At 24.8% G+C, this 18,485-nt stretch overlaps 1 protein-coding gene across 1 annotated transcript in view; it reads left to right on the plus strand.

The window, feature by feature from the left end:
* Positions 1-412: 412 nt before the first annotated feature.
* The window catches only part of LOC129605647 (E3 ubiquitin-protein ligase ZNRF1), a 67,167-nt gene continuing 49,094 nt past the window's right edge, over positions 413-18,485 (plus strand). The window contains exons 1-2 of the mRNA XM_055515537.1: positions 413-1,729; positions 1,790-2,023. Coding sequence (XP_055371512.1) covers positions 1,501-1,729; positions 1,790-2,023 — 463 coding nt within the window. The 5' untranslated portion in view covers positions 413-1,500. The remainder of the gene's footprint in view (positions 1,730-1,789; positions 2,024-18,485) is intronic.

Consider the following 18,485-nt stretch of genomic DNA (forward strand, 5'->3'; position numbering starts at 1 on the left):
GAAACTAAGAATATTATTTCAGTAAAAGTTCGTGCTTTTTTGTTAATTGAAAACAAAGAAAAACTTATTTTTAAAGATCTTAAGTAAAATAAAATAATTAAATTTTTAGCCTGATCTACTAAAAATAAGTCATTTACAATAAACCCTTTTTTTATTTCATTACGATTTTTTTAATAACAAAATGAAAAGTTAAACTCTCTTAAAACCTTAAGATATTAATATGCAATAGTTGTATTGATTATTATTAATCTGGGTTATTGAAGTATGTATTTAAATTTAGCACGATTGGCACTGTGAATAAACACAAGTGAGCGAATTTAAAAATAAATTTTTTTTAAGCGAATTTATTTTCGCTTTTGACAGCTGTCATTTCAAATTGTTGCCTTTTTTTTTATTCCTGGGTATAGAATACATAAATTTGAAAGGAAAACATATAGAAAAATAATATTTTGACTGTTCTTTGTAAAAAAAAAAAAATAAATTTAATTTTTGTTTCCATTTAAATAAAAGATTAAATTGAAATAAGTGCTAATGTTTTTTAAATATAAAATGTAAACTCAAAATATAAAATCGGAATATTTTAAACCGAAATAGTCGGGAAGAAGAAGAGTTAAATTTTTTCCTCTTAAATTTTTTTTGTTTTTTTATTTTTTTAAATTCGTATTATTTTCGACCGCAAAGCCCTCCTCTTTGAAAGGAAGAAGTTTAAATCTATGCAATATCTATACATAAATCGATTTTTTCTTTTTGAGTTTTTTACTTAATTAGAAATGAAATTTTTTTTAAGAAAATTTTAAGTGATTGTAAATATTTTAATGAATTAATTTATTTTAAAATTGAATAAAGAAGTTTTTAAGAAATTCACAAAGTGTGTACCCACTGGATTTGAAAAAGGAAAATAAGAAAGTTAAAAGAAAAGTCAATTTAGCTGAAAATGTTTTATTTAAGTGCCATATTTTTCGTATGAAAGTCCTTTTTTTCTCGAGCTAATATTTTGTTAATTTTCGATTATTTATTTTTGTTGTAAATTCAAATTGAAAATTTTTTCATGAAAATTTTTGAGTAAATTAGTTGAATCTCAATCATCTTAATCTCTTGAATTTTCTTTTTGTTGTAAAAAATTTTTATAATCTTTAAATAACATTTTATCTTAAATCGGGGTGAAAAATAAATTAGTAATTTTTTTAATTTGGACGTTTTTGTGGTATATTCTGGTTTGTTTTCTTTGGTTTTTTATTATTATCTTTTTTTTTTGGAGCATTAAGAATAAACATCTACCTACCTAAAACATTTACCTACAACGCAAAATAAAAAGGCAGCAGCAGCAACACAATCTTTTTTTAAGAAAATTTAAAATAGAAACAAATTTATGTATTGAAAAGAGAAGAAAAAATAATAACAATTAAAAAAAAGTAGCATAATAGCGCAAAAAAAAAGAATAGAAAAATTTTATTTAAAAAAATAGAAAATTTTCATATATGCTTTTGTTCCTAACTGCAAATGGGAGCTAAAGCTAGCACTGCACAACAAAATGGGACTCAAAGCCCAAGATCAAGTACTGATGTTGTATCAGCCGGTGCAGCTGGTTTCAATTTATTACGACAGAATGATAGACAAAGGGCAAGAAGTTTATCTTCTGTGCCAGATTTACAATCTTCAAATAATAACAATAATACCAATAATAGTAATAGTAATAATAGCCATCATCATCACCATAATAATCATCACGGTAATAATATTAATAATAGCATAATTAATAATTTAGGTAATAATCTACATAATAATTCAGTTTCAATGGTACAAGGTGGTGCCCAAATATATGGTGATGAAAGTTCCATAATTGTTGGCGGAGGTGGACGTAGTGGAGAATTTGATGCAACAGGAATTGGTATAGGAATAGTACATCATCAAAATAATGACGAAAATGGTCAAAGTGGTGGTATTAGCAGTGGAGTTCAAAATTCAGCATTAGGACGTGTTTATACAGCAACATCATTACCTTCACATATATGGTCTTTGAATGGTAAGTAACTTATACCTAAATATTTTCTATAAATTTCATATTTTAGTGTATGAATCTATGTAGGTAAATAATACTTTTTCAGTAATACTTTTAAACAAGTTGTTCACTTAGTTAATTTACAATTCAATTACTTACTTATGTAAATTTTATATTCATTAGCAACCTATTTAAGGAACTAGAATGGATTAATTACTCTTTGAGAAATATAAAATACTTACTTCTCAGACTTTTTTAAGTAAGCGTTTGAAACATGCTTTCTTAACTAAACAAGTGTTTCAAGAATGAAAAATTTACATAATTTTTTTGAAATTAAAACTCAAAACGAATTGAGTTCAAACGAATTGATTTTAAGTGATAAATTTATACGTATTGTACGTATATTTTTCTACTACGAAATCTAAATTGATTTGTTGTGTTCTATTTTGTCTCCTACTTATAAAATAAATGAACCTATGTTTGTACTTATCAATGTGTTTACACGCATATAATACGTATACGTATGTATGCATGTTCAGATTTATTTTAATAAAAACGACGATAAAAGTCATGCAACAACAAAATAATGAAAAAACCCCAAAGTAGCAAGACAGTGATAATAAACCATACATGTATAGTTGTCTAAAAAAGCAAAAAGATACAAATATTGTAACTTAAAATGTAAATATAAACACATACTTTTATGTACATGGACTTCAAATACCTAATACTTATATGAATATTTAAAGATACCCACGGGGTGGTGATAATAATTTTAAAGTGATGACAACATTGTTGTAGTCCAAATCATCCATCATTATCAATTAATGAACAAATAATTGAAGATGCTCCTTACTCATATGCATATCAACTTGCTCTTATTTTTATTAGAATTTAAATTAAAAATGAAATAGAAATTAAAAGTTGCGAATACGTATTGAGTATTTTTTGCACTAAGCTCAAAATAAAGAACAGATTCGCAAATTTTTTATAAGAAAAGTGATTTAAAATATTTGCAACGTAGATATTCTATGCAATATGAGACAGAATTTAGGTTTCCAAGTTGCAATTCTATGCTTTTACTTGTTAAATTAAAAAAAAAAAGGTTTTTTTTTTTACTTTTATAAGAATTTCTTTTAACATATTGAGAATTTCTTAGCAGCCTTCGGTAGGACGTTCGAAGCTGAGAAGAACAAAATAGGTGCGAATTAGATTCTGAATTTCTGAACAGTTTATTTTATTGTCGGAAAATGGGGAAATAATGAGAATTCCCATCTTCCCAAATATGATTTAGAATAATACGCAAACAAATAAAAATGTGAAAATTACCTCTCTAAATATGATTTTAGAAAAAAGTACTTAGAAACAAACTGTTTCAATGTAGATTTCTCCAGGGTCATGCCAACTCTTTTCAAGTACAATTCCTGTTTTACAACACCTTATGATAGTTACAGTTCTTATAATTTTAATCTGACATTATTTTCTTCATTTGCTTTCTTTTTGCTAATTAATATGCTTTTTTATTTGTTTACTTCATGTTTTTTCATACTTAATATTAAATTCGAATATTATGGTTACCTTTAAGTAAATGTATTACATTTTATATCTTTTATTCCTCTTTTCCTACAATTTTTGCTTATTATTAACAAAAAACAAGCAAGAAAAATCGAATAAAAAATGAAATTAAAAGGAAAAACAGAAGCCTTCCTTTTTCATGTCTCTCTATACTTTCTTCTAACAATAGTTATTTATGATTGTTACTTCATTTCCAGACTGTTACTTATTTATATATTTGCTTTAAGTACAGCCGTATAACTAAATGTATTTTAACTTTGCAATAATTTTTACCTATGATTGCTTTTCTTTTAACGTCCGCTCTTATTTGTTTTGCAAATATTAACGTTTTTTGAAAAAAAACAAATTTCAAAATGGTTTCGACGTTTTCAGAATTATTATGATTTCAGTAATTATTTTCTATCTCTTTCTTTTAAATGTATATTTTTTTTATTGCATCATCATCGTCATCATCGTGAAAAACTTCACTTTTTATAAAAATTGAAAATATCAAAATGAAAAACATGAAGAGTAATATAAAAAAAAGTTTTTAAATCAAAGAAGGAGAACGAAATAAAATTCTTCATAATCGTAGTATTTGAACCGAATTAATTAAAAATGAAGAAAATAAATGGTAAGTTGATCATGTTACCTGAAAGGCAAATCTACTTGCTTTTCTTGTTTAAGACTATCTAACAATAAGCTTAATTTGAAAAGACTGCTAGACCGCTTACTAGACTGCTAGCTTTGGGTGAAATGTATCTAAAATGTATCCCATTTTATCTTCGATTATCAGTAATTTTTAAAAACTTTGACAAGTATTTTATGATCAATAAGTAAAGTTTTCAAAAATAACGCTGTACTTCACATTTATATTTCAAATTAAATTTGCATTTAGTACGAGTATTATATTGAAGTCGGGAAAATTTTCAATTTATTCAAATATTAACGAATTGTAAAATTTATAATACCAAAAGCATTTGTAAAAAAAAACCAAAATAATCGCATGTCGGTGCCGTGGCAGATTGCGAAAAGTTGAATTTATAGTTAAGAATTTTTTCTTGTATTTTGGTTTACTTTTATTTTTCATAAATATTATGCACGATATTTAAGTAGTTTTAATATATGTATTTAGTTTTCCTTAATGCTACTCTTATACAGTTACATAAAAATATATTTATTAAGGTATACTTACATATATTCGAATCGTGTTTGCCAATAAGAGTCAAAGTATTTAAAATTAAAATAAAATACAACTTGGAAGCAATTATAATTTTATTTTCACTGAACAAATTTTATTTTCACTGAATGAAGTAGAATTTGTTATCGCTGTTTTATATAAAGTTTGGCGATACAGTGACAGTAACTTTCCGTATATACTTACTTTTGCGTGAACGTAGTGAGTATAAAATTAATTAAATTAAGTAGTTCTTAAATTTTTATTTTAAACAATTTCAAGGAATTTTATAACAATAATGTTTTTATACAAATTCCTGTATATTTTATAAATAAATTAGCAAAAACTGACCATTCTTTATCATTCTTAACATGCTCAGTTTAAAAAGTTTATAACAAAAAGTTTAATGCAGATTTATTGGCAGACTTTGTATAAATAAGAAGTAAGTAAACGAAAATTTTTCCCATTTCTTTCTGTTGAAATCACCTTAGTATATTTTTATACACTTTGATAATATTTGGTTACTTTACTTTAGTGATTATTTTTGTTTAAGTATTTGGAATGTTTCACCATATTATTCAACAATCGTATACTACACGAAAAACTCTTCAATTTGAATAGTATTAAAATCTAGTATATGAAAAATTATGATTTATATTTACACGAAAAGAAATTATGAAATAATTATTTAATTATTGAACTATGAATTATTAAATAATACTAAATTTAACATAATTTTATTTAATATTACATATTATGAAACACGATCGCTATCAAGTATTATACAAAATTTTAGTTTAAAATTGCATTTTTTTTAAAGATACTTTTAACCAAAAATAATTTGCTATGTTACCTTAAAGTTTAAAGTTAATTTGCTATATAACTTTTAATACTTCTGCAACTTTAACATTTAAAAGAATGTAAGGCACTAAAATACTGTGACAATTAGATGCTAATAATAAATTCATAAGTCGAATAAAATTCTTACTTAAAGTCGTTAATTTTTTAGTAATTTTGGATTTAGTAAAAAGCATTTATTCAACTTTAATTTGAAATGTTCTGTGTAATCCTAAAGAAATAATATTAATAATGTGTCCCCATGCAAAATTTATATATTTAAACAAATTTTATTTGTAGCTTTAAATTTTTATTATGCATAATAATAATCCATTAAAGTAGAGGGAAACAGTAAAGGAAAAATTTTTATCGAATGCCACTTGATCGTACATTCAAAATACAATAATATAATTTGATTCCTTTTTCATGGTGATATTTCAATTCATTATTTATAACCATTTTGCAAGCTACAAAGTATTTATTTTGTTTATTACACAATCTACTTAATGTAAGAAAATCATATAAATGCTAGTTATCTTTGGTATTTTTACACTAAATATGGTGCTTTGCTATCTGATAATCATTTAATGCCCTAATTTATGCATACATAAGTAGTAATAGTTGTAGCTTGTTCTTTATCGTATGTTTCAATATTAAAAGCATGAATCATATGTATGATTTCATTTAAATTCAATGTAATGCTCTAAGGAATATAAAATCTTTAAAAATTCTAAGACGTTTTAATAAAGAAAAAAAATACATGTAGATATGTACATATTTACTTATGTAAGTAAAAAATCACGCAGAAAAAAAAGGAAATTTCCTCCATTTCAGGATCAACTCAATTCTAATATGACCTCTTTTCAATAATTTACGTTACCAATATTTTTTCCTTTTGCTTGGTTTTTGTAATTTTTGTCTGGTTTTATTTTACTTCCCTAATATTTTTCAATTTCAAGAAATTGAATCTGTGAATGTAATGAATTTTTGTATTTTTTTTCTTTACTTCGTGTTTTCTTTTTAATATTGTGAAAAAGTTGCATAAAAATCTAAAGAACAAAAACAAAAGAAAAAACATAAATATTATTTGGGTCAATAGGTTATAAAAGTTTGTGTGTGCATACTGTGTAACTTGATGTATACATATATATATATACATATAATAAGGTATGTGCACATAAATGTATGTGTGTGCTTACATAAAAAATTTATATTCTTGTGAACAGCTTTACAGTCAAAAATACCTGCCTAAATCGTTTTTAGTGGCAATATCAAAACTAGTGAAAGTGGAAGCAAAAGAAAAAATAAAGAAAAAAATGGGTCTAAAAATTTGTTTTTTTTTTTTTAACTTTGGTGATAATAAATGTTTATGGCAGCTTATATACTGTAACGTAACTAAACTGCAAAATAAACTTGTTTTTATACTCTAAGAATCAACCTGAAAGATTTAATATTTTGTAACACTAATAAAATGAAAATGGCTGGAATTGCGTTGACTGTGTTAGTTTTAAAGGCCATTTAATAAATTGATTAAGGTTGGGATGTAAAAATGGACTTATGAATGAATAGAAGAAAGAGTTGCATATTGAAGTCATATGTTTCTTACTAGATTATACAAACTATTGCTAAACAAGAATATATGCAACATATCAATAATTCAGGCTATTATTATTTGTTACCAATATTTGTTTTTTGGTTTAACGTACTTCTGCTTTGTTTTTATAAGAGAAATAGCTTCTACTTACTTCCCATCGCTCGTTGAGATCACATTCTTGAAATACGTTTGAATTTCGAATGTGTTGTAAATGGTGAGCAAGTTATACTATGTTAATTATAATTTCAAAAATGGTCTTAAGATGATGCATATACATATACATATATGTACATTTATATTGCATTTAATGTACTCCAACTATTAGTAAAACGAAAATTGAGGCGTGTTGTATAAAAAGCAGTAGGTCATCTAAAGTTTTACGAGTCTTGTAAAAGTATAGCTATTTTGTTACCTTGAATAATCAACAAAAATGTTTTATGTTTGTGTAACTCATTTCTAAAATTTTTCTATGATATTTTTTAACTTAATTTATTTTTTAATTTTTCAAATATACTTACCTATACATGTACTATACCTAAAGCCATACCTAAATTTAAAATACATACGTCAATTCATACATTTTTTACTTTTTTCTTAGTTCGAGTTTTTTCTTTATTCATACACAGAAAACAAATTTGATTTTTAATCATTCAAAAATAGGTATGTATATACATATATTTATGTATGTGTAAGTATGAGCCAAGCTAAAGCATACAGTGTAAAATATTTTAACTCTCTTTACTTATTTTAAAATACAGCGAAATGTACGTGCCAACATTGAAAAACTGTACAGAACCAAAGGTACCACCACAGTTGTGTTTTATTTAACCCTTTTTGTCTTTTTCAACCTTTTTATCTCTTCTTGCAATTTTAACATAATTTTTTATTCACATTCAGAACTAAGGGCAAGTTGAACGAATTGATTATTTAAGGAGTTTAAATCATCTACCTTAGTTGTTTTAGAAGCTTGAGTGAGGAATTGTGTTGAAAGAAAGAAAAAAAACTATGTACAAGTAGCAACAAAAAAAAAAAATATTTATATGTATATCGAAAAATTGTACAGAATTGTGTCTGCTAAGCAATATGGAATATCACGAGTTCTTTTATTCACGTACGGTACAAGAGAGTTGGTTTAATACCTTAAAACTGCATTTCTGAACAATTAATTTGTGCTTTCTTAAAATTTTACATTAAAGTGGCTTACATGTATAACAATTTCAAATTTTAAGTTTAATTTAAAATTTAATAAAACAATATTCATCCAATCCAATTAAAATGATATTCTTAGGAAAATGCTTTTTTACATTACTCTTTAAAAACTATTCAGATCTACTTAAAAAATATTTTTATGAATTATTAAATTTTATTGTATGGTATGAGTTAACTTTTAATACTAAAAAATTAAACAATAACTCGTTTTAAAATAATAATTGTTGTCTTTAGTCAATATGCTTTTTGAGCGGCTAAAGCTACATAAGTATACGTATATAGAATGTAGTTACGCAAACCGAACAACAGACTACAGACATAATGTTATAACAAAAGTGCTGTTATATCGCCTTAAAATATAAAATAACTATGTGTATGTATTTTTCGTATTTTTATTTATGAAGATACTAAATTTGTTAATGTTGCGTAGTGTAAGAAACTATGTTCAGTAATGCCACATGGATGTTGTTGAACAGTTTGAAAAAGATTTTGTTTTTATTATACAAAACCTGGAAAAATATACATATTTACTTACTTACCTATTTATTAAATTTTTAGAAATTCAAATAGACACAATTTATTAAACTTTTAAACTCTTGTGCTTTTTGAAATAAAAGTAGATATAAAATATTTTATGAACTCATTGCGTAATAATTATGTGTACATATTAAATATTAAAATTGAATTTTTGTTCAAAATTTATTTTTTTAGCAATTTTTGATAATTTTGTTTACGATAAGTCATTAGTTTACTTAAGTATTCAAAAGCAAAGCGTATTTCCTCAATCAAAACTTATTAAATGGAATCACTGATTATGTTACATATAGCTTTGCAAATAATATTTTTTCAAATTGTAAATGTATCTGCATACACGTACTTATATACGAGTATTATGTAGATGTACATTAAAGTTTGTTTGTTTTGATTCTCGAATAATTATATTTGTGTTCGGATGTTTTTTCTTTTTTTTATTTTCATTTTATTTTAATCATATATTTTTATCAGAGAAAGGTGACGTAGAGGTTATCATACGGTCTTTCAATACTTCAAAAATCAAAATACATATTTAATGCTTATTAATTTAATTGATAAGTATTTTTATTTATTTTAAGTGTAAGTAAGTAGCATTTAATTTCCCATGATGCTGTAATCTCGTAAAATGGATTATTGATCTTGATTATCTTAGGGAAGTTAAGAAAGCAGATACTTTCCTAATAGGTATACATATGTTTAAAAACTGTTAATATTTGTCAAACTATTTTGCGTATATGTACTTTATTTATTATTTATGGGTATTATTATATTTACTGTATACATACTGTATATATACTGTATTTTATTTATTTAATTTTCTTATATTTGCCTATTCATATTAACTTATTATATGATAATATTATTTTAAAGTTTAACATTTATGGTGATCGATAAGTACAACATTATTGATAACATCGGTTACGTGTCGGTTTGTCTAGTACTTGTTTTAGAATACATACACACGGACTTTTTAATTTTATAAAATATTGCATATTTTCAGGCGAATAACGTTATTATAAGTAAAATTTTTGAAATATGTGTTATTTACTTAATTCATATTAAAGTTGTCGAATACCTCAATACCTTTATTAACGTTTTATGTTGTAACGTTTATGACAATTATAACAGTCGATACCAAATTTTCTATTGAATTGCACCTTTAAATAATATGCAATATGATAAATATAATTTGAATGTTGTTGTTCTTATTTCTTAGAGAACTAGTTGATAACTGCTTAAATTTTTCTTTTTAATTTCGTTATTTTTAAATACTTATATACTTATTAATTTTAATTGTGTTTATTTTCATTTTACCTCAGATTCAGAATATATGATTATTTTAATGTGTGAAAAAGCTTTGCAATTTTTATTTTATTTCCCGTATTTTGTTTTTGTGCTGCTTTTCTGGTTTTTCGCTTGTTTGGTACTTGCAGCACATTTTGTTGGCGACCTTTTATTTTTTTCGATTTTTATTGCTATTCTCTTATTTCTTTGTTTTTTCGCTATGTATTTTTTGTTTTAAAGTTATTTTTAAGTTAAGTAAGTAGAATTTTAGTTTAAAATTAAAATTCGTTGAGCGAAGGTTGATACCGCAGACCGTTGCTATATTTACAATTTATTTTTTTATGTTTTATCATTTATAAATTTTTTTATAATTTTTATACACGTATATATACGTAAACATGTTTTATATAAAATTGTAATTTAAAAATTTGCGTTCATTCGTCGCTTACTCGTAATTTTCGGTGAAAAACAGAAGAAAAAAATTAAATAAAATATTGGATTTTTTTGTTTTCACATCTACCACGGTTTTATGAATTTTCTCAACGTAAGATTGTAATTTTTAGCATAGAGCAGGAATAAAAAAAATATATATGTAGTTATTGTTCCGTGACAGTGTCAGTGGAAAGAAAAGAAAAAATAAAAAAAAAAATAAAAAAAAGTAGTAGTTGTCGTTTTTAACTGAAAAACAAAACGTTGAAAAAAGAATAACTTTTTAATTTTTACAAGATTGTGATTTGTGAGCTGTGGGTTCAGTCAGTACATACCTAGTTAGTTTTTTATTTACAATATATTTAGGCTACAAAAAAGAGAGAAATATGCTTTGAATATTGTACAGAATTAAGGACGTGTAAACATCAACATTGTTTCATTACTTTTGGTGCTGATATTGCTTTGATCAACTGTTCCACCTTCTATCATGTCCAAATAGAGAAGGTATTTTAAGCATATATACAAACACTTTTACTATTCACAACATTTCTATTTCTGAATTTTGATGTTATACAATACGTGCAAAACATGTACACGGCATACCTAAAAATTTTAAATGCGTAATAACATGACATTCCATTTATAATGTGATTCCTGTATATAACTTACCAAAACAAATACATATATGTATATACATACATACATAGATATATAGAAGAATAAGCTTTTTTCTGAGAAAAATATACACATAAAGAATCTGAAACATAGTACAATCAATATTAAAAGAAATAAAACACGGATACTTTTTCTGAAACGATGGCTTTGTTATCATACATAAGTTTTGGGTTCTTCCCAAAATTAGAAGAAATAGAATTATATAATATATTATTTAATAGTAAATATAAAAAAGTAGGTGTCAAAATTTTTCTAGGATTTTGTAAACCGGATTTTGATACGGAAAGAGAAACATTTGAAATTTTTTAATGTGCATACATTGCATTTATATACATATTAAAAATTTGAAATTTCAGTATGTGTGAACGTGTAAATGTTTATATGGGCTCTGTATACATATATATGTAAATATTTACATTATTATTGACTTAGTCAGTTACACTTCCATAAACAATTTTAGGGATTTTGTGTTAACTACACTAACTAATTTTGGAAATTTAAATATAGGTCAAATTATAGTTAATCTATTAATTGTTTTCAATTATTACATCGTTTGTAAGATTTGCAGAATTTTGTCCGGCTCTTGTATTTTATTAGATTTTTCTAGTAATTAAGCTCAAGTTAGATCAAAAGAAAATCGCATGCTATTCAATCCTGATCTTAAAACATCAAATTTGTAAAAGCAAAACGTATTATATATAGCTTTTAATAATTCAGTTTTATTTACATTAATATAAACTGAATATAAATATTCAGTTTTACGAAAACGTAGACCAACAATCTTTGTTCAATTTCCAATTATGACACTACACTACATATTTAGTATACTAACTGCTTACAATGTACCTACCTATAAAATTTTTGAAATTTATTTACAAAAAAAGATAAAATCCTTGAATATTTATACAAAAATACACTTGACTATAGATTATTTTAGTTTAGCTTTGTTTTGATTAATATTTCCGGTTTTACTTGATTTTGTTTTTCTGTTTTGCTTTTCTCTTGTAAATGTTAGTGACCTCCTTATATGTATATGTATATGTATATATAGAAATATGATAATGTGAATGTAGATATTATAGTCTTACAAATTCAGTGTATCGAAATTTAATTCATTCAAATTAGTATTCAAAACATAAATAATAATTACCCTTTTAATTATTATTAATAATTTTTAATATTTTTTAAAATAAATTGGTTATTTTAATAGTTCCTCAATTGAAAAATAACCAAAATGTTTGATTGAATATTTGATTGAATGTAATAAAACACTGAGAGTATATTGACCACAATTTTAGAAAATCCAAATGGTTTTTGAACTCCTATGGCAGTCTTCTGCAGCTACATTATTTTAATTTCTCATGTTCTTTTAAAACTTTCTAAACATTTTTTCAAATAATTCAATAAAAGCAAAATCCGTGTTATACTCGTATTATGTAAATTAAAAATCGATTAGAATTTGTTTATGGACAAATTAAAGAAATTTCCATGGACAAAATAAAGAAGTTTTACAAATGTTAATAAGTATACAAAATATATTTCATCTTTGCAAGCGTTGTTCAGGAGTCCATTTTTCGTTTTAGGGTAGATAGAAGTAAAACCAAACAAAGTCGCTCTTAGATTTGAAAAAATATTAGTACCTATTCAAATTTTACTTCTTATATTATTATTTTTATTTTCATTATGTATCATATTGAAATGGAATTCCACATCGGAAGCATGTCATTTTTTTTCAGCCATTGACCTAAAGTTCTATTATCCCCCCTTTTTTATGTTATTTTGCTATAAAGTAGCAAAACGCGCGATTGCATTTTGAGAAACATAATAATATAAGTATTTTGTATTGTTCAATTATTGTTTACATGGATATGGCAATAATCAAAAATTATCATCTTTATTATTGCATTCTATTTTACAATTTGATTCATAGACGCTATCAATTTATTCCTCGTCAACTCATTTCATATACTGAAATAGTAATATATACTTATGTAGTTATATTAAACCAAATACAATTATAAGTACTATTCAAAGACAAAATTGAAAAAGTTTCAGCTTAAAAATTGCTTACATCTTTTTCACTGACACAGTTTGTTTTCATTTGTATCATTTATTTGAATAGATGCGGGTGATGGTGATGAAATTTTCTAGCTTGCTTTTTGTCACATTGCATGGTAGTATAGATTACAAAAATTAAAAAAAAAACAAATAAAGAAAAAAAATTTACATAGAACTTTTGGGTCATGGACTTTTTAAGTGTTTCGTCATTAATAATAAACGCTACGTACAGAATGTTTTTTTTTGTTTAACATTATATACTATATATTTCGTACATTGTACGCATTAAATTTTTGCTGAAAATTGAAAGTTTTAAGTTTTGTTCTTAAGCCCTTTAAATATTTTGTTGCTTGTATAAGTTTTTCAGAAGAATTAAGAAAAAATTGTTATTTTTATTTCAATTAGTTACGAGAAGAAGCAAAAATTATTCAAAAATCAACTATGTGTCAAATTATTAAAAGAGAATTTAAAATTATTAGGGAATTAGTAAATATTAAAGGTTATTATAATCATTTAGCACAATTACTGTTGATTAGTAGTTCTTTCTATTTATGTCCAGACAAAACAAATTATTTATTTTAGGTAAGAATTTATCAGTTTAGTTCTGACTTTTTTTCAGTTTAGTTCGGCATCCTATAGTAAACTCAATCAATTACTATTTTTTTTATTATGCTCATAATGAACTACGACATTAATTTTCTCAATTTAAAATTCAATGAATTCAATATCATGTACTTACATAGTATAGTTGTGATACAAAATAAAAATTATAATTAATTAATGATCACATTTTATACATTTTTTGTTTATATAATTTGTGTCAAAATATTTAACATATTTTTAATTATTTTTTGTTTGACTATTAACCATGAAAATTTTTTTCAAGTCGATTATGTAAATTCCAAATTTTATTCAATAACCTAAAACATATCAGCTGACTGTTAATTTATGAAACCATATTCAATATAACATACCAAAGGCACACTATTTTTTAATGCAATGTCAAGTGCTAAATATGTATATATTAAAAACCTTGCTTATTGAGTTAATTAACCGACATGTTAACGAAATTTCTTAAAAAATCGTTTATTGAACCGCTTTGTTTTAATTCTAAAGACGGATCTGGGTATCAAAACTTTACCAACATAATTGTTCAATTTCATACGCCCAACTATTATCAAAACCTAATCAAATCAAACCAAATCTATGACTTAAATTTCATGTGTATTCATAAACAAAAATGTAATAAGAAAATTTACAAAATGCGTAAAAATTTTTAATTCGATTTTTCAAAAACATCGTCAACGAAAAGTTCGATAAAGCATTCTATTCCGTATTTCCTTTTAATGATACAAAAATCAGCATACAATAATTCATATTTGGTCATGCGTTACTTAAAATATAATCAACCGATTATTTTCAATTTTATATAAAAAAAATTAAGTAACTGTGAATTAATCCGGTGATCATGTTGTTTGCCATTACTGCGAATATTTTACATCAAATTTTTAAGTTTCGGAACAGGTGATGTGGAAAAAAAATATAGAACTGGTTTATTTTTTACTGATTTTTGTACAGTTTCACATAATATTTTTGTTATTGTTATTATAACAACTGTTTTATGCTGAACCATTCCATAACTACTTAAAAAAATAATTTTGATTTTAATTTCTATTGTCCCCATAAAATAAGACAAGAGTCAAATTTAAATGCATTGAAGTTTTAACTGGAATGCATTTCTCTATGCTACGAAAATGTAAACAAACTATGTTCGGGGAGCATAGTTTATTGATTAACGAATATAACTACATTGTTATTGTTATTTAATATCATTATTATATTATTGATTATTATTTTGACTTTATCAGCAGTGTCAATTATAAGAAAATTGTATTTCCCTAAAATTAATCTTTTGATTTAATTATTTTGGTCCTATAAATAGCCTAACCGATATTACGATAAGTCAAAACTTTTGTTTTTCATTCTTCATAAAAAAACATTTTTTTTTCAATTATCTAATCAACTTTTATAATTTCCAACTCTTGTTCTTAAGGTGTAACTTTTGTGAATCAAAAACATTTTCTTTAAATACTTAAATCCTTTGCTAATAGTTGTACATTTACCTTTAGGAAATCTTTTTATTTTCATTCTTTACCATTTATGCAAAGGATTATGCAACTATTGAGAAAAAATATCGAATTAAAAATAAATTTCTTTTCCCATTTTTTTTTCACTTGCAGTGGTATTAACCTAGAATACCAGTGTATAATTCGGTTATTAACCTAGAATTAACTTAAAAACTTGTTTCATATAGATGACCCTTTTATTTAAATTTAATTCTTAAAATGGCATTCGTAAATTTGTTTTTATTTTATGTTTAAATACTTGTATGACTATGCTAATATATAATTACAAACAATCAAGTATACACACATATGCATATGTTTTGTAGCAATACTTACTTATTTAAAAAGTATTTTTTATTAGGTAATTAATTGGTGTCATAACAATAAAACCAGTTATTTTACGGACATGCTAATTCTGTTAGGGTATTTGTGTGGAAAATTTTTAAGGCGACAATTTTTGTTTCAATAGTGCTTTTATTTTACGTAATTTCTTTTCGAAATTTTACAAAAAAAAATTGTTATTGATTTCAGTTATTTTACATTGGTTGCTGCATAGTGGTTAAATTAATTGGAAAAAATTTTAACTTTCGTCAAAAACTCAAATGTGTACTCATATGAAATTTTGACGCAACCAAACATACCTCAAATTTATAATATTTTTCAAGTCCTCAGAGTTGTCAAATATAACTTTTTCTAATTACTTACTTTTTATTGTGTAGCAATTTTTATGATCAGTTTTATTTAAAATACAAATGTCATGATTATCAAGGATGAAATCTTTTTCATAAATTAGACAATACAAAAACTTATGTTCGCTTATTCCTTGCCAAAGCAAAGATTTTCAACCTAATTTCATTAAATTTTCGATTTTGTTCCTTGTTTTCTTTCTCATTCTGACATTTTACTAAGTGCTGTTATTTGTTCTCCAGATATGGTGTTCATTTTTTTAATTTTGCTTTAACGTGTACGCACACACTTATATAAATAATTTATTTCAAAATTGTAATTGATTTTAGAATTTTAATTTAAGATCGTTACAAATAAAATTTTGGTATTTGCTATTAACTTTACACTAAAAAGCATTACAACTTCAATTGTTCAATTATTGTTATACATTTATGTAATTGTGTGACCTAGCTTCGTAGGTTTGTTTACTATTTAAACCAGGGCTATACTTATTTGATGTAAGAAATACGTTTAAATAAAGTTGGGTCAAACCAATGGTTTGTATTGTAGCACTTTTCCCTTCAACAAGTGAAAATACTGCTTTTAAAAATCTATGTATATCCACCACACTATTAAAATTATTTTCATTCATAAACGAAACTATTTCTAGGATTGCATATATTTAGGATGAACGATTTATGCAGTCTTTGAAATAGATAAAAATTAATATAAAGAAGGGTTAACATAATGCTCGATTTTAAGGGTTAATTGTGTGAGTTAAGAAAAGTAATTATATTTTTTAATGTCATGGAATTTACCGTTAGCTTTTTGCGTTTATAGAAATTTGAAAAAGCTTGAGGTTTCGGAAATATAAGGTGTCAAAAATTCAAATTTTACGAATTTCAAGAGGCGATAACTTGAGAGGGGGTAGAGATGGAAAAAAATTTTCTTCTAACGAAATAAACTATTTGTTAATGTCTAAAAGCTCCTAAAATTTCAAGCTTCTGCAGGCTAGCGTATAGGAGAAAAACGACATCAAAAATTTGGAAAAAAAGGACTTTAGATAACGGTAAATTTGAACAGCCATTTTGTTTTTCTAAGGTTTAACTATAGTATGCCGCGCTAGGGAAAGCCAGCCGCTGCCTATCTGCGTTTGCAAAATTTCAAAAATGCTTATGGTTTCATTGCAACAAATAGTTAAAATGGGCCATTTTTGTGGCTTTGGGGGGGTATAACTTCTAGAGGGGGGGAGATAGGTAAAAATTTTGTTCTACGAAAATAAGTTTCTAGTAAAGATCTATGCACGTATTAAATTTCAGCTTTCTATCTTTAAGAATGTAGAAGTTTTGTAAACAGACACACGGACAGACGGACGGACGGACGGACGGACGGACGGACGGACGGACGGACGGACGGACGGACGGACGGACGGACGGACGGACGGACGGACGGACGGACAGAGTGAAACTAATAAGCACTTTTTTTCAAAAAATTTTTGGAAAAGTGCTAAAAATGACATTGTTAATTAACTTTGAACAGCAATATTATTTTATTTTTCTTCATATATTGTATAACATTGCATTTCTTTTAACAAAGAGAGTTGTAGAAATATTTTTTGTTTAAACATAAAAGTAAATATAAAATTTATTAATTCAAACTAATTATATAAATGAATAATTTAATTGTTAATCAGCTTTTAAATTATAATATCAATACTCTCAATATTTCAAGAATTTCCAGGTATGAAATAACCTGTTTTTCAAGAATATTTATTTAATAGTAGTAGTTAATTTAATAGTAAAACGTTTTCCACTAAGTTCAAGTAAGTTTTTACTACAAAACGGTTAATTTATTTTAGAATTAAAAATAACAAAATTATTAATTTCCTGGTTAGATGTGGGAAAAATAGCCGCTATTTGAATTTTGATTTCATTTTAAATTGTTTTAGTTATTTCTTATAGCTTCCCTTACATGAACATTGGATATGTGGCTTTGAATTAAATTTTATAACTAATAAATTACTAATTTTGGTTAATTAATTAATAGTAAAATTAATATTCTAAATAAAAAGCCAAGAAATAAAAGCATAAAAGAACCAAGCGAATGTTCAATAGGCTATTTTCTCTCAGCTTTTCATTGTGTTAACAGGTCTGGAGTTGCATCAAAAAATTATTTACTGAAGACTTTCGAACTTTTTGTTCTTGATAACAAATATTAAAAATGTTACATGCATTTTTATTTGATGAAAATCAGCGAATAAAAACTGAGTAAATGAAAACAATTAATTTACTTATACATACATACATACTTGTATTCATTAGTCTTTTTTCTTCTCCACAGAAT

The sequence above is a fragment of the Condylostylus longicornis genome, unplaced genomic scaffold, assembly GCF_029603195.1.
Source record: "Condylostylus longicornis isolate FDR11 unplaced genomic scaffold, ASM2960319v2 ptg000013l, whole genome shotgun sequence".
NCBI classification, from domain to species: Eukaryota; Metazoa; Arthropoda; class Insecta; order Diptera; family Dolichopodidae; genus Condylostylus; species Condylostylus longicornis.